The sequence below is a fragment of the Henckelia pumila genome, unplaced genomic scaffold (genome assembly GCF_033568475.1).
Source record: "Henckelia pumila isolate YLH828 unplaced genomic scaffold, ASM3356847v2 CTG_525:::fragment_3, whole genome shotgun sequence".
NCBI lineage: Eukaryota > Viridiplantae > Streptophyta > Magnoliopsida > Lamiales > Gesneriaceae > Henckelia > Henckelia pumila.
This window is the reverse complement of record NW_027331857.1, coordinates 4898609-4915940: the sequence shown is the minus strand read 5'-3', so window position 1 is coordinate 4915940 and position 17332 is coordinate 4898609. Positions and strand designations below refer to the sequence as shown.

General features: G+C 30.8%; 1 protein-coding gene across 1 annotated transcript; it reads left to right on the top strand.

The window, feature by feature from the left end:
• Positions 1-6164: 6164 nt before the first annotated feature.
• On the top strand, positions 6165-7904 carry LOC140873308 (zeatin O-glucosyltransferase-like). The gene has a single exon (XM_073276401.1). The coding sequence runs from the start codon at positions 6330-6332 to the stop codon at positions 7728-7730; it is 1401 nt and encodes a 466-aa protein (XP_073132502.1). The 5' UTR covers positions 6165-6329; the 3' UTR covers positions 7731-7904.
• Positions 7905-17332: the final 9428 nt, after the last annotated feature.

The following is a 17332-nucleotide window of genomic DNA, read 5'->3' as shown; positions in this document are numbered from 1 at the left end:
CGTCGATGCTCCCATTTAGGATCGTATATATCAATTCTCCATTAAAGGGTAATAATGATTAATGGGGTCATAAAAAAGACAAATGTGATCCTTTATCAAATTCAAAATATCCAAGTTTGAATTTTATTCTAGGCTAGAAGAGTCCCATTAATAGGCATGATGTGCCACATGACCCGAAAGTTCGAAATTAATGAGACAATCTTATGAATTAATTTGGGCACGATAACTAAGGCTCAAGGGGGTTCTTGCCGGCCATATACACTAATATATATTTGTATGCTTATACTTTACGTTGTTTAAATATATTTTGCTATTCTACTGATAATCCGTTAAAAGATGTTTTAGTTACAATAGTGGAAATGTGGTATATCACTTGGGTTTTTATATTTTTTACGTTGCAACAAGTAAAACGTATACAAGCAATGGGAGGTTCATAAAATGCTAGTATAAGGTAATATTAATACTCTGATAATAGGCTCATAATATATCAAAAGACAAAAGGTCTAATTTTATTTTTGTTACGTGAGATTCATACTCATAAATTGCTTAATATTAATTAAGACACTTTTCGCTCAACCACTTAGAATTCGAGATTCAACGCTATGCTTTCATGTTCAATTACAATATATCGTAATGGATAACTACTAGTTGTTGTATTGGATGCAAGCTACACCATAAACAAAGTTTTTTTTTTTTTTTAAAAAAACAATTAATTTGTTTTCCCAAATAGAATTTATCTCCTTTCGTTTTTCTGTCTACATCTAACCTATAAATATCTATTCTATGTTAAATAAAGAGAAAAGTTGAAACTGGACAAAAGACCAAAAATGAAAGCAAATACAAATTACAGAATTATAAAATGAAAATAATATACAAGTTACGGAGCTACAAATGAAAATTCACCGTAATAAAAATTAAAATGAATGACTCAAAAAAATTAATAAAAATTAAAAAAACATGCAAGTAATAGGACCGAAAATATAAATTTATTATTAACATAACCAAAAATAAAAAAGTGCAAATAACATGAAAAATGTAGTTCTCCTACATTATTATATGAGAAAATTGCTTTTTTGGTCTTGTATTTTGTCACTTTGCGATTTCAGTCATTTATATTTTTAGATTTCAGTTTTAGTCCGCTATCTTTATTTTTTGGCAATTTTAGTCCTTTTTCCAACGTGGCGCTGACGTGCACCGATTCAGTGCTGATGTGAAGATGACGTGTACAGTGCCACGTAAGCATTTTCGAATAAAAAGGATCAAAATTGCCAAAAATTGAAATATGCAGAACTAAAACTGAAATATGAAAACATAGATGACCAAAATCGCAAAGGGACAAATATACAGGACCAAATTTACAGTTTTTCCCTCAAATTATTATATTGAAGCTCCGTAGAAGACTTAATCAAGTTAATTAAAGACTCACTTTTTAATCTCTCAAAATTCAACAAATTAAAAACCAAAAAGTTTATTGATATTGTTCAAATTGTTCAAACCGAGTTTGAAAAGATAATCGAATTTGATCAATTATTAACAGAAATTATTCAAATTGGTCTTTTTTGTCACGCCCAAAAAACGGGGTTGGTTGACATCGGCGTTGTTTTCAAATAACATTTAAAAACAACAAGCCTCATAGTATAGACTTTAACCAAAAACCAGTATATTATTTCATGACAAATTTGTTCTTACATCCAATAAAGAAAATCATAAACCAAATACATCAGCGGAAACTAAAACTTATCATCACAGGGATAAAAACTCAAATAATAGCAGCACTTCTAAATTTATTCTTTTTCATCAGTCCAATATTAGCTAAGCTCTTCCTCTTCAAATTCTTCATCATTGTTATCTGGGAAAGGAAGTAAGGGGTGTGAGTGTTTTGGGAAACACTCAGCTTGTGGAGGCCAATCGTACACCATAATATCAAAATAAAAATATAACAAGAGTTCAAAGGTGACATGTCTCAAAGAATGTCGCAACATGGGTCACGACAATGAACAAACAGAATCCGAAACAAGGCATAAAAACATATCATAAATTGAGCATAAACGTATACAAAGTACTGTTATTCATATCTTATCATAATGACCATGGGTTTTTACTGGTTTTGGGCTCCCTCTGGGGCCTTTTACTGTAAACGGGCTCCCTCTGGGGCCTTTTCCCACGCATGGGCTCCCTCTGGGGCCTTTTCCCGTAGACAGGCTCCTTCTGGGGCCTTTTCCCTCACAGGATTTTCCCAATGCGTCATTATTCAAATCAGAATAATCACAAACGAACATATCACATGGGTATCCATTGGAACGAAAAGGACAGAATTAATCTGAATAAAGGCTTAGCAAATGAATGCATAACGAATCATAAGGTACTTCAAAATGAAGCATAACAAGGGATTCATGTGGAACGAAACATATACGGAATCAAAGGACATGAAACAAACAGTGTACGATCAAAACTTGAAACGGATACTTGGTGATTTCAAACAAGAATAAGTTCAAACAAAGATTTCGATGGTTTCTTAGAATAATGCTTAGAGAATCAAAATAAACAAAAAAAGTCCAATAGAAACAAGACTCAATGATTTTCATCGAATTGAAACAAAGACGGCTTAAAAAAACAAAAACACACTTACCGATTTGTTGCATGCGAAAATTAATGTCACGAATAATCGAAGCTTGGACCAAAAATGTTAGAAGCAAATCTCGAAAATTCACCCTCTTGTTTTTCCAAAATTGGCAGATCAATAAACTTTTCTTTAAGCACCTTTCTTCCCAAATTCCTAGGCTTGATTCTCGAGCCAATTCCTTAGCCAATTATCTTCCCTAACTGCAACCTTAATTTCAAAAATATATGTAAAAAAATGGACGAAAGTTTTGGTGATTTTATAGGGCAAACAATATTAAATAATATTAAAAACGTAAGGTAGTGGGTAGAGGAAAAGTTAGGAAAATTTAATGACTATTTAGGATATAATTAAATTATGACTTGAAGACTAACTAATAATTCTAATAAATGTGAATTTAACTATATATATAAATAGGCTAATAATATATATATATATATATATTTATATATATATATATATATATATGTATATATTCCCACAAGTTAATTTATTTTCTTGTAAATAAAAATAAATAAATCTATAGAATAGAAGCATGAGGTTTATACTTTATTTTGTGCAAGAATTTATACCCAAGACAAACATAAAATCTTTCAATTAAAAATAAGAAATTAATATCATAATGAACATAAATTTACAAAATCGGTTACAAATTTTAAACACTAATAACTCCACATTAATATGATGATTAAGATGAATCATTATTTTTAAAATAATACTACTCAAAAAAATAATAAGTTTCTTTAAATGTAAAATTTATTTGAAAAGCCTTAATATAAGTATAATATCAGAACCGAGATTTAGCAAAACATTGGAATTAAAAATATTTATTTTTTATTTTTTTAATAGGTACAAGAAATTTATAAATATATTTTTCTTATTATATCGTGAATTTGGTCACGAGTATCACATTTTTCATTTAACATTCGGCTATATATATATTTTCCTCAATATGCCAACAACACAACATAATATAATAATAATAATAATAATAATAATAATAATAATAATAATAATAATAATAATAAAATTTGGACCCTCCAGGACGGGACCTTGAGCCGGTGACCTCCTTGGCCTGACATAAAGTACGGTTCTGTTCAAAACCTCTAAAATGCCATAATTAAGTTATTTATGTTGTGCAATTAATTATTGAAAAGGATAGTCAATCTTTTGAGTTCTTTAGATGGCAAAATCAAGTCGTCGAGGTGATGAATAAATTAAACTCATTTATGGGATGGACAAAACGGCTCGAGGAGAAATATGGCTTATTTTGAAATCATTTAACTAGGTTTGGCCTAACATGCATTGTTTTTGGAATTCTAGAATTCAATTAAATCTAATAACTATATATTGGCTAAATTTATTTTAAATCTCTACACCTAAACTCAAAATTGTGTTCAGTTCACGTAAGAGAAAATATGTATTTACACTCCCTGCTCTAAAAGAAATATTTTTGCACTCCATAGACCCACATGTCATTTCACGAGTGAAAATCACTACAAAACAATGAAAATATGATATTAATATATAATATTCGAACACTAACTGATTTAGATCTGATACAACATATAAAATTTTGAGTATAAAATCTGAACATTCTTACAACATATGTTTGAGTAATCAAAAATCATATATTTTTATCAAATCTAAAACATTTAGGGTTCGTTTGGAGTAGGGGTGGAATAGGGTCGGACCCGTCCCGTAAACCCCCTACCCAACTCCCGTCCCGAAAAAAATCGGAAAACTTTTTTTTTCTCCTGATCCCGTACCTGAAACATTTCAGGACCCGACTATTCGGGATCCCGAATGTTCGGGATCCCGTCGGATAGGGAGAGAAAATCACGAATATTTTTTCATGTTCAAGATTTCGTTCAAAAAATAAAAAAAAAATTGTGATAATTTTATTAAATATACTATTTAGAAACTTATATTTATAAATAAAAATAAATATTCAACTTAAAACATATAATATTAAAATATTCCAGATAATGTTTCAAAGTTTTGTTAAGAGAAAAAATGTATCCGATAATTATTAATAAAATGTTCGGATACAATTACTAAATAAATTTTTTAAATAGATTGTCAAATTAATCTCTTGAGTCTTGTTCTACATATTTTTTCTAATTAGATTATTATAAATATTAATTAATTAAATTATTAATTTAATTTTTAAAAAAAATACACAAAAAGTAAAATGATATTTCGTGATTTTACATTTTGATCGTCTTAACAATAAAAATTATGTGAATTAAGTCCAAAATTAAGTGTTATATGAGTTGAAAACTAATAATATTTAGCTTATTATATTAATAAAGTTATTAATAAAATATATTATTATATTATTTTGGGACGTGTCGGGAATCCCGTCGGGATAAGGTTTTATTCCCGATCCCGCTCTCGATATTAATCGGGATGGGAAAAATCTCGAATGTTCGGGTCGGAAAAATTTCGGGTTGAGATTTTTTCGGGACGAGAATGAGATGGGATTCGGGAAGGGTCGGGATTTCAGGGATTTTGCCACCCCTAGTTTGGAGTGAGTGATAAGATAAATAATATATAGATAAGTAATATATTGTAATAAAAAATAAATAAGAAATGATAGTTAATATAAGATTTGATTTGATTGATAGATTATAGTTTGTTTGATTAGATTAATTATATTTTATATAAAAATAGTAAATTACCATGTTATCCTCTTAATAATTAATAAAATATGAATAATATTATTTATAAAGGGTAATATAATAATTTAAATTCAATGATTTGATTGATTTAAGATAAGTAATTAATGATTTGATTGATGTGAGATAAATAATTGAAAGATGGATAAATCATATTGCAAAAAAAAAAAACATGAGACTGAATAAAATAATTTATACCTAGATTAGTAATATGCCAAATCAAACAAACACTTAGTCAAATAAAAATCATATATTTGTATCAAATCTAAAAGATTTAATACTCAAATATCGTATATTAGTATCATATTTTTAATATTTTTTACCGATGTTCGTCCAAAAAAGACAAAACGTCTCATTAATATCAATACATGTATAAGTGTTTAAGTATTCAAAAATCATATATTAGTACTAGATTTGAATCAATTGCTGCTCAAATATCATATGTATATGTGTATCATATTTTTAATGTTTTGTACGTACCGACTTTCATCCGAAAAAAAAATATATGAGTTGAGGGAATGCATAAACATTTTTTGTGAATCAGAGGGTGTAAACACATATTTTTTCTGACAGAAACTGAAGGTAAAATTAAGTTTGGGTTTAGAAATTTAATGTAAATTTATAACTATTTTATTGAGAAAATGGAAAATTAATAAATAATTAAATATATACATTTAAAAAAAATGTTCGTTTTATTATAGAGTGATCAGAAAAACCGAGTACCGTACGAGTCATTCCTAAACCATAAATGGTGGCATGCACGCTGGGTCATGCTTCGCTAGGACCACAGAAACAAACAATAATGCATATATAATGCCCCGCACCTTTTGCATGCAACATAATGTACAAGTCACCCATTTTCACACATTTTCCATCTTAATTAATAATTTGAAGATATTTTCCAAGATTTTAAGACAACTTTGTAGTATTTGTCAGTTTATTTGAAACGCTGAGTTCTAGTCAACTGTGCTGTGGTATCCATCCCCTGCAACTCAGAAGATATAATTTTTTCTCCGGATAACATACAAATGGGAAGCTTGCTCGATCAAAATGACGAAGCAGCTCATGAAGTTGCAGTGATAATGGTGCCATTTCCATCTCAAGGGCATCTCAATCAGCTCATGCAACTCTCTTGTTTGATATCCAATTATGGGCTTCAAGTACACTACATCGGATCTTCCATCCACATTCGCCAGGCCCGAGTTCGTGTCAATGGATTAAATCCCCAGGATTTATCTAAGATCCATTTTCATGACATCCCAATTCCATATTTTGAATCTCCTCCTCCAAATCCTGATTCTTCCAGCAAGTTCCCGGTGCAGCTCCAACCGGCCTGTGATGCTACGTTGAGCCAGAGACAGCCGGTTTTCGAATTCCTGCGAGGAATTGCCAAGAAATCTAAGAGGGTGGTAGTGATACATGACCCTCTAATGGCTGCTGTAGTCCAGGATGTTGTCTCCATACCCAATGCAAAATCCTACGTTTTCAACTGTTTATCAGCCTTTGCTCTTGCAGCTTATACATTGGGAAAAATGGGGAAACGGTTCCCGTTCGAGGTTCCAAAAGAATTTCCACCTTTTGAAAGATGTTCATCAGATGATATCATGAATTTTGCAGCACTGCAATCTGAGTCTTTGCAGTATAGAGCTGGAGATATATACAACTCCTCCAGATTGATTGAAAGCCCTTACTTGGACATTATGGCGAATAGAGAGATTGCAGGTGATAGAAAAATTTGGGCCATCGGACCCATAATACCAACCAATTTTCCTTCTCGTGACAATGACATCCCACCGAAATGTTTACAGTGGCTCGATCAACAGGGGCCAAGTTCTGTCATTTATGTATCATTTGGAACAACAACTTCTCTCTCCGATGAAGAGATAAAAGAGCTGGCAATGGGATTAGAACAAAGCGGACAGAAGTTTATCTGGGTTCTAAGAGATGCGGATAAAGGCGACATTTTTAGTACTGGCGAAACGAGGCGAGCAGAGTTGCCAAAAGGGTTCGAAGAGAGGGTGGAAGGGGTTGGAATTGTGGTGCGAGATTGGGCGCCGCAGCCGGAAATTCTCGCGCATCCGGCGACAGGTGGGTTCATGAGCCATTGCGGATGGAATTCGTGCATTGAAAGTGTTACAATGGGTGTGCCAATAGCAGCATGGCCAATGCACTCAGACCAACCAAGAAATGGTTTCCTTATAGCTGAGATCATGAAAGTGGGGATTGTTGTGAGGGAATGGGATCCAAGTGGAGAAGTGGTGAAGGCTTCGACCATCGCCAACGTTGTGAAGAAATTGATGGCATCTGAAGATGGAGAAACCATAAGGAAGAGGGCCGAGAAGTTGGGTGCTGCCTTGCGACGGTCGACCGAGGAAGGCGGTGCTTCTCGGCTCGAGCTCGACTCGTTTGTGGCTCATATCACCATGTAAAGCATTAATTTGTAGCCTAACCAGCGAATGATCAGTGTCGGGTGTTGCGATTAGGAATTTGGTTTGAGTAATATTTTGTGTCTCTACTGTTGGGTGGTCATGTAAGGAATATTTGCGAGTTGTGTAATTGAATAGTTTTAGTCTCCGGAAAATGAATGAAGATGGTGTTTTTTGTTTTCTCAACAACATATGAATCACGAAACCCAATAATGGTTTTCTATATATTTTGGTAAAATTTTGCAACTGACAGCGGGTTTCCTCAACTTTATCTAAATGATATTACCTCATGGTACATCTAATATTCTATTATTTGATTAAAAAACATTTTTATGTGTAGTAAAATGCCATGACCTTAAATGTTTAAACCAATGATGGTCATTGGATATGGTGTGAGACTATGCTCCACTACACCTGGTGGAGTTAAGCCCTTGGATCAAGAGAGGGCCCACATGATAACATGTGGGTCCCACATATTTTCATGCGGGCCCTATTGATCCAAGGGCTATGCTGCACCTGGAGAAGATCTCCAAGTGCAGCATAGTCTCACCCTTGGATATGTAGTGAGGGTACGTATTTCCCGCATGATAAAGTCTTATTAACCCTGATTGCCGATGGGGACGCAATTCTAAGGCATGGCCAGCCAACCTAGCCAACCTTCAAAAGGGTTAATTTCATGCTAGCATAAGGATAGTATCCTAATATAAGATCCAATGACCCAAAATTGATTAAGAAATGTAGGGTCCATAAAAATATGTGGACCTCACATGTTGAAATTAAAATTGAACCATTGGATGTAGTGTAAGGGTACTACCCTTACGCTAGCCTTCAAAAGAATATTCCAATTTTAGATATATATTTTCTAAAAATTCGAACTTAATTGTTATAGCATTAGGGTTTAGCTGAAAAAGACATTATTATAGATTACTATCTTTTATGACATTTAATATGCAAATCAATCCGATTAGATGTTAATTAATCATATAATTTTATTTTATTTAAAAAAAAATACACCAGGAGAGGGGAAAAATTGAATATATATGCGATGTTCTTCATGATTTTTTAATGTCCAATTTTTCTTTTAATCGTTTGGCCGTTGAATTTATTTATTTTGGGAGTAAAACATGTAATTGTTTTTTTTCGTATTGACATATTTAATTGGTTGGTGCACTATTATATTGTATAGAACTATAAATTATAACAAGAAAAATTGACCCCCAAATAAATAGAACATAGTTTTTGTAAAAAAGAAAAGAAAATAACGAGTTAAAATGTGTTAAAAAAAAGGTCAAAAGAGGGAAATAAAAAAATAAAAAAATGAAAAATAAAAAGAAAGAATTAAAAATGTAAATTGTGATGTAAGCCCTTTTACTCCCACCGCATCCCGTGTGAGGATGCCCACGGTAGCTAAGGCCTCCAGGGGATCGATTCCACAAAAACTAATTAAAATTAGTTGTATATGTATGGTTTTCAAGTAGTTTTATGGTAAATGCGATAAAGATTGAAAGTGGAATTATATGTGTGGCATGCAAAATAGCTAGTGGCGCCTTGGTCGTCGATGCTCCCATTTAGGATCGTATATATCAATTCTCCATTAAAGGGTAATAATGATTAATGGGGTAATAAAAAAGACAAATGTGATCCTTTATCAAATTCAAAATATCCAAGTTTGAATTTTATTCTAGGCTAGAAGAGTCCCATTAATAGGCATGATGTGCCACATGACCCGAAAGTCCGAAATTAATGACACAATCTTATGAATTAATTTGGGCACGATAACTAAGGTTCAAGGGGGTTCTTGCCGGACATATACACTAATATATATTTGTATGCTTATACTTTATGTTGTTTAAATATATTTTGATATTCTACTGATAATCCGTTAAAAGATGTTTTAGTTACAATAGTGGAAATGTGGAATATCACTTGGGTTTTTATATTTTTTACGTTGCAACAAGTAAAACGTATACAAGCAATGGGAGGTTCATGAAATGCTAGCATAAGGTAATATTAATACTCTGATAATAGGCTCATAATATATCAAAAGCCAAAAGGTCTAATTTTATTTTTGTTACGTGAGATTCATACTCATAAATTGCTTAATATTAATTAAGACACTTTTCGCTCAACCACTTAGAATTCGAGATTCAACGCTATGCTTTCATGTTCAATTACAATATATCGTAATGGATAACTACTAGTTGTTGTATTGGATGCAAGCTACACCATAAACAAAGTTTTTTTTAAAAAAAAAAAAAAACAATTAATTTGTTTTCCCAAATAGAATTTATCTCCTTTCGTTTTTCTGTCTACATCTAACCTATAAATATCTATTCTATGTTAAATAAAGAGAAAAGTTGAAACTGGACAAAAGACCAAAAATGAAAGCAAATACAAATTACAGAATTATAAAATGAAAATAATATACAAGTTACGGAGCTACAAATGAAAATTCACCGAAATAAAAATTAAAATGAATGACTCAAAAAAATTAATAAAAATTAAAAAAACATGCAAGTAATAGGACCGAAAATATAAATTTATTATTAACATAACCAAAAATAAAAAAGTGCAAATAACATGAAAAATGTAGTTCTCCTACATTATTATATGAGAAAAAAATTGCTTTTTTGGTCTTTTATGTTTGTCACTTTGCGATTTCAGTTATTTATATTTTTAGATTTCAGTTTTAGTCCGCTATCTTTATTTTTTTGGCAATTTTAGTCCTTTTTTCCAACGTGGCGCTGACGTGCACCGATTCAGTGCTGATGTGGAGATGACGTGTACAGTGCCACGTAAGCATTTTCGAATAAAAAGGATCAAAATTGCCAAAAATTGAAATATGCAGAACTAAAACTGAAATATGAAAACATAGATGACCAAAATCGCAAAGTGACAAATATACAGGACCAAATTTACAGTTTTTCCCTCAAATTATTATATTGAAGCTCCGTAGAAGACTTAATCAAGTTAATTAAAGACTCACTTTTTAATCTCTCAAAATTCAACAAATTAAAAACCAAAAAGTTTATTGATATTGTTCAAATTGTTCAAACCGAGTTTGAAAAGATAATCGAATTTGATCAATTATTAACAGAAATTATTCAAATTGGTCTTTTTTGTCACGCCCCGAAAACGAGGTTGGTTGACATCGGCGTTGTTTTCAAATAACATTTAAAAACAACAAGCCTCATAGTATACTTTAACCAAAAACCAGTATATTATTTCATGAAAAATTTGTTCTTACATCCAATAAATAAAATCATAAACCAAATACATCAGCGAAAACTAAAACTTATCATCACAGGGATAAAAACTCAAATAATAGCAGCACTTCTAAATTTATTCTTTTTCATCAGTCCAATATTAGCTAAGCTCTTCCTCTTCAAATTCTTCATCATTGTTATCTGGGAAAGGAAGTAAGGAGCGTGAGTGTTTTGGGAAACACTCAGCTTGTGGGGGCCAATCGTACACCATAATATCAAAATAAAAATATAACAAGAGTTCAAAGGTGACATGTCTCAAAGAATGTCGCAACATGGGTCACGACAATGAACAAACAGAATCCGAAACAAGGCATAAAAACATATCATAAATTGAGCATAAACGTATACAAAATACTGTTATTCATATCTTATCATAATGACCATAGGCTTTTACTGGTTTTGGGCTTCCTCTGGGGCCTTTTACTGTAAACGGGCTCCCTCTGGGGCCTTTTCCCACGCATGGGCTCCCTCTGGGGCCTTTTCCCGTAGACAGGCTTCCTCTGGGGCCTTTTCCCACGCATGGGCTCCCTCTGGGGCCTTTTCCCGTAGACAGGCTTCCTCTGGGCCTTTTCCCTCACAAGATTTTCTCAATGCGTCATTATTCAAATCAAAATCATCACAAACGAACATATCACATGGGTATCAATTGGAACGAAAAGGACAGAATGAATCTGAACAAAGGCTTAGCAAATGAATGCATAACGAATCATAAGGTACTTCAAAATGAAGCATAACAAGGGATTCATGTGGAACGAAACATATACGGAATCAAAGGAAATGAAACAAACAGTGTACGATCAAAACTTGAAACGGATACTTGGTGATTTCAAACAAGAATAAGACCAAACAAAGATTTCGATGGTTTCTTAGAATAATGTTTAGAGAATCAAAATGAACAAAAAGAGTCCAATAGAAACAAGACTCAATGATTTTCATCGAATTGAAACAAAGATGGCTTAAAGAAACAAAAATCCACTTACCGATTTGTTGCATGCGAAAATTAATATCACGAATAATCGAAGCTTGTACCAAAAATGTTAGAAGCAAATCTCGAAAATTCACCCTCTTGTTTTCCCAAAATTGGCAGATCAATGAACTTTTCTTTAAGCACCTTTCTTCCCAAATTCCTAGGCTTGATTCTCGAGCCAATTCCTTAGCCAATTATCTTCCCTAACTGCAACCTTAATTTCGAAAATATATGTAGAAAAATGGACGAAAGTTTTGGTGATTTTATAGGGCAAACAATATTAAATAATATTAAAAACGTAAGGTAGTGGGTAGAGGAAAAGTTAGGAAAATTTAATGACTATTTAGGATATAATTAAATTATGACTTGAAGACTAACTAATAATTCTAATAAATGTGAATTTAACTATATATATAAATAGGCTAATAATATATATATATATATATATATATATATATATGTGTGTGTGTGTGTGTGTCTATATATATATATATATATATATATATATGTATATATTCCCACAAGTTAATTTATTTTCTTGTAAATAAAAATAAATAAATCTATAGAATAGAAGCATGAGGTTTATACTTTATTTTGTGCAAGAATTTATACCCAAGACAAACATAAAATCTTTCAATTAAAAATAAGAAATTAATATCATAATGAACATAAATTTACAAAATCGGTTACAAATTTTAAACACTAATAACTCCACATTAATATGATGATTAAGATGAATCATTATTTTTAAAATAATACTACTCAAAAAAATAATAAGTTTCTTTAAATGTAAAATTTATTTGAAAAGCCTTAATATAAGTATAATATCAGAACCGAGATTTAGCAAAACATTGGAATTAAAAATATTTATTTTTTATTTTTTTAATAGGTACAAGAAATTTATAAATATATTTTTCTTATTATATCGTGAATTTGGTCACGAGTATCACATTTTTCATTTAACATTCGGCTATATATATATTTTCCTCAATATGCCAACAACACAACATAATATAATAATAATAATAATAATAATAATAATAATAATAATAATAATAATAATAATAATAATAAAATTTGGACCCTCCAGGACGGGACCTTGAGCCGGTGACCTCCTTGGCCTGACATAAAGTACGGTTCTGTTCAAAACCTCTAAAATGCCATAATTAAGTTATTTATGTTGTGCAATTAATTATTGAAAAGGATAGTCAATCTTTTGAGTTCTTTAGATGGCAAAATCAAGTCGTCGAGGTGATGAATAAATTAAACTCATTTATGGGATGGACAAAACGGCTCGAGGAGAAATATGGCTTATTTTGAAATCATTTAACTAGGTTTGGCCTAACATGCATTGTTTTTGGAATTCTAGAATTCAATTAAATCTAATAACTATATATTGGCTAAATTTATTTTAAATCTCTACACCTAAACTCAAAATTGTGTTCAGTTCACGTAAGAGAAAATATGTATTTACACTCCCTGCTCTAAAAGAAATATTTTTGCACTCCATAGACCCACATGTCATTTCACGAGTGAAAATCACTACAAAACAATGAAAATATGATATTAATATGTAATATTCGAACACTAACTGATTTAGATCTGATACAACATATAAGATTTTGAGTATAAAATCTGAACATTCTTACAACATATGTTTGAGTAATCAAAAATCATATATTTTTATCAAATCTAAAACATTTAGGGTTCGTTTGGAGTAGGGGTGGAATAGGGTCGGACCCGTCCCGTAAACCCCCTACCCAACTCCCGTCCCGAAAAAAATCGGAAAACTTTTTTTTTCTCCTGATCCAGTACCCGAAACATTTCGGGACCTGACTATTCGGGATCCCGAATGTTCGGGATCCCGTCGGATAGGGAGAGAAAATCACGAATATTTTTTCATGTTCAAGATTTCGTTCAAAAAATAAAAAAAAATTGTGATAATTTTATTAAATATACTATTTAGAAACTTATATTTATAAATAAAAATAAATATTCAACTTAAAACATATAATATTAAAATATTCCAGATAATGTTTCAAAGTTTTGTTAAGAGAAAAAATGTATCCGATAAATATTAATAAAATGTTCGGATACAATTACTAAATAAATTTTGTTAAATAGATTGTCAAATTAATCTCTTGAGTCTTGTTCTACATATTTGTTCTAATTAGATAATTATAAATATTAATTAATTAAATTATTAATTTAATTTTTAAAAAAAATACACAAAAAGTAAAATGATATTACGTGATTTTACATTTTGATCGTCTTAACAATAAAAATTATGTGAATTAAGTCCAAAATTAAGTGTTATATGGGTTGAAAACTAATAATATTTAGCTTATTATATTAATAAAGTTATTAATAAAATATATTATTATATTATTTTGGGACGTGTCGGGAATCCCGTCGGGATAAGGTTTTATTCCCGATCTCGCTCTCGATATTAATCGGGATGGGAAAAATCCCGAAAGTTCGGGTCGGGAAAATTTTGGGTTGAGATTTTTTCGGGACGAGAATGAGATGGGATTCGGGAAGGGTCGGGATTTCAGGGATTTTTGCCACCCCTAGTTTGGAGTGAGTGATAAGATAAATAATATATAGATAAGTAATATATTGTAATAAAAAATAAATAAGAAATGATAGTTAATATAAGATTTGATTTGATTGATAGATTATAGTTTGTTTGATTAGATTAATTATATTTTATATAAAAATAGTAAATTACCATGTTATCCTCTTAATAATTAATAAAATATGAATAATATTATTTATAAAGGGTAATATAATAATTTAAATTCAATGATTTGATTGATTTAAGATAAGTAATTAATGATTTGATTGATGTGAGATAAATAATTGAAAGATGGATAAATCATATTGCAAAAAAAAAAAACATGAGACTGAATAAAATAATTTATACCTAGATTAGTAATATGCCAAATCAAACAAACACTTAGTCAAATAAAAATCATATATTTGTATCAAATCTAAAATATTTAATACTCAAATATCGTATATTAGTATCATATTTTTAATATTTTTTACCGATGTTCGTCCAAAAAAGACAAAACGTCTCATTAATATCAATACATGTATAAATGTTTAAGTATTCAAAAATCATATATTAGTACTAGATTTGAATCAATTGCTGCTCAAATATCATATGTATACGTGTATCATATTTTTAATGTTTTGTACGTACCGACTTTCATCCGAAAAAAAAAATATATGAGTTGAGGGAATGCATAAACATTTTTTGTGAATCAGAGGGTGTAAACACATATTTTTTCTGACAGAAACTGAAGGTAAAATTAAGTTTGGGTTTAGAAATTTAATGTAAATTTATAACTATTTTATTGAGAAAATGGAAAATTAATAAATAATTAAATATATACATTTAAAAAAAATGTTCGTTTTATTATAGAGTGATCAGAAAAACGGAGTACCGTACGAGTCATTCCTAAACCATAAATGGTGGCATGCACCTGGTGGAGTTAAGCCCTTGGATCAAGAGAGGGCCCACATGATAACATGTGGGTCCCACATATTTTAATGTGGGCCCTATTGATCCAAGGGCTATGCTGCACCTGGAGAAGATCTCCAAGTGCAGCATAGTCTCACCCTTGGATATGTAGTGAGGGTACGTATTTCTCGCATGGTAAAATCTTATTAACCCTGATTGCCGATGGAGACGCAATTCTAAGGCATGGCCAGCCAACCTAGCCAACCTTCAAAAGGGTTAATTTCATGCTAGCATAAGGATAATATCCTAATATAAGATCCAATGACCCAAAATTGATTAAGAAATGTAGGGTCCATAAAAATATGTGGATCTCACATGTTGAAATTAAAATTGAACCATTGGATGTAGTGTAAGGGTACTACCCTTACGCTAGCCTTCAAAAGAATATTCCAATTTCAGATATATATTTTCTAAAAATTCGAACTTAATTGTTATAGCATTACGGTTTAGCTGAAAAAGACATTATTATAGATTACTATCTTTTATGACATTTAATATGCAAATCAATCCGATTAGATGTTAATTAATCATATAATTTCATTTTATTTAAAAAAAAAATACACCAGGAGAGGGGAAAAATTGAATATATATGCGATGTTCTTCATGATTTTGTAATGTCCAATTTTTCTTTTAATCGTTTGGCCGTTGAATTTATTTATTTTGGGAGTAAAACATGTAATTGTTTTTTTTTCGTATTGACATATTTAATTGGTTGGTGCACTATTATATTGTATAGAAGTATAAATTATAACAAGAAAAATTGACCCCCAAATAAATAGAACATAGTTTTTGTAAAAAAGAAAAGAAAATAACGAGTTAAAATGTGTTAAAAAAAAGGTCAAAAGAGGGAAATAAAAAAATAAAAAAATGAAAAATAAAAAGAAAGAATTAAAAATGTAAATTGTGATGAAAGCCCTTTTACTCCCACCGCATCCCGTGTGAGGATGCCCATGGTAGCTAAGGCCTCCAGGGGATCGATTCCACAAAAACTAATTAAAATTAGTTGTATATGTATGGTTTTCAAGTAGTTTTATGGTAAATGCGATAAAGATTGAAAGTGGAATTATATGTGTGTCATGCAAAATAGCTAGTGGCGCCTTGGTCGTCGATGCTCCCATTTAGGATCGTATATATCAATTCTCCATTAAAGGGTAATAATGATTAATTGGGTCATAAAAAAGACAAATGTGATCCTTTATCAAATTCAAAATATCCAAGTTTGAATTTTATTCTAGGCTAGAAGAGTCCCATTAATAGGCATGATGTGCCACATGACCCGAAAGTCCGAAATTAATGACACAATCTTATGAATTAATTTGGGCACGATAACTAAGGCTCAAGGGGGTTCTTGCCGGACATATACACTAATATATATTTGTATGCTTATACTTTACGCTGTTTAAATATATTTTGATATTCTACTGATAATCCGTTAAAAGATGTTTTAGTTACAATAGTGGAAATGTGGAATATCACTTGGGTTTTTATATTTTTTACGTTGCAACAAGTAAAACGTATACAAGCAATGGGAGGTTCATGAAATGCTAGCATAAGGTAATATTAATACTCTGATAATAGGCTCATAATATATCAAAAGTCAAAAGGTCTAATTTTATTTTTGTTACGTGAGATTCATACTCATTAATTGCTTAATATTAATTAAGACACTTTTCGCTCAACCACTTAGAATTCGAGATTCAACGCTATGCTTTCATGTTCAATTACAATATATCGTAATGGATAACTACTAGTTGTTGTATTGGATGCAAGCTACACCATAAACAAAGTTTTTTTTTAAAAAAAAAAACAATTAATTTGTTTTCCCAAATAGAATTTATCTCCT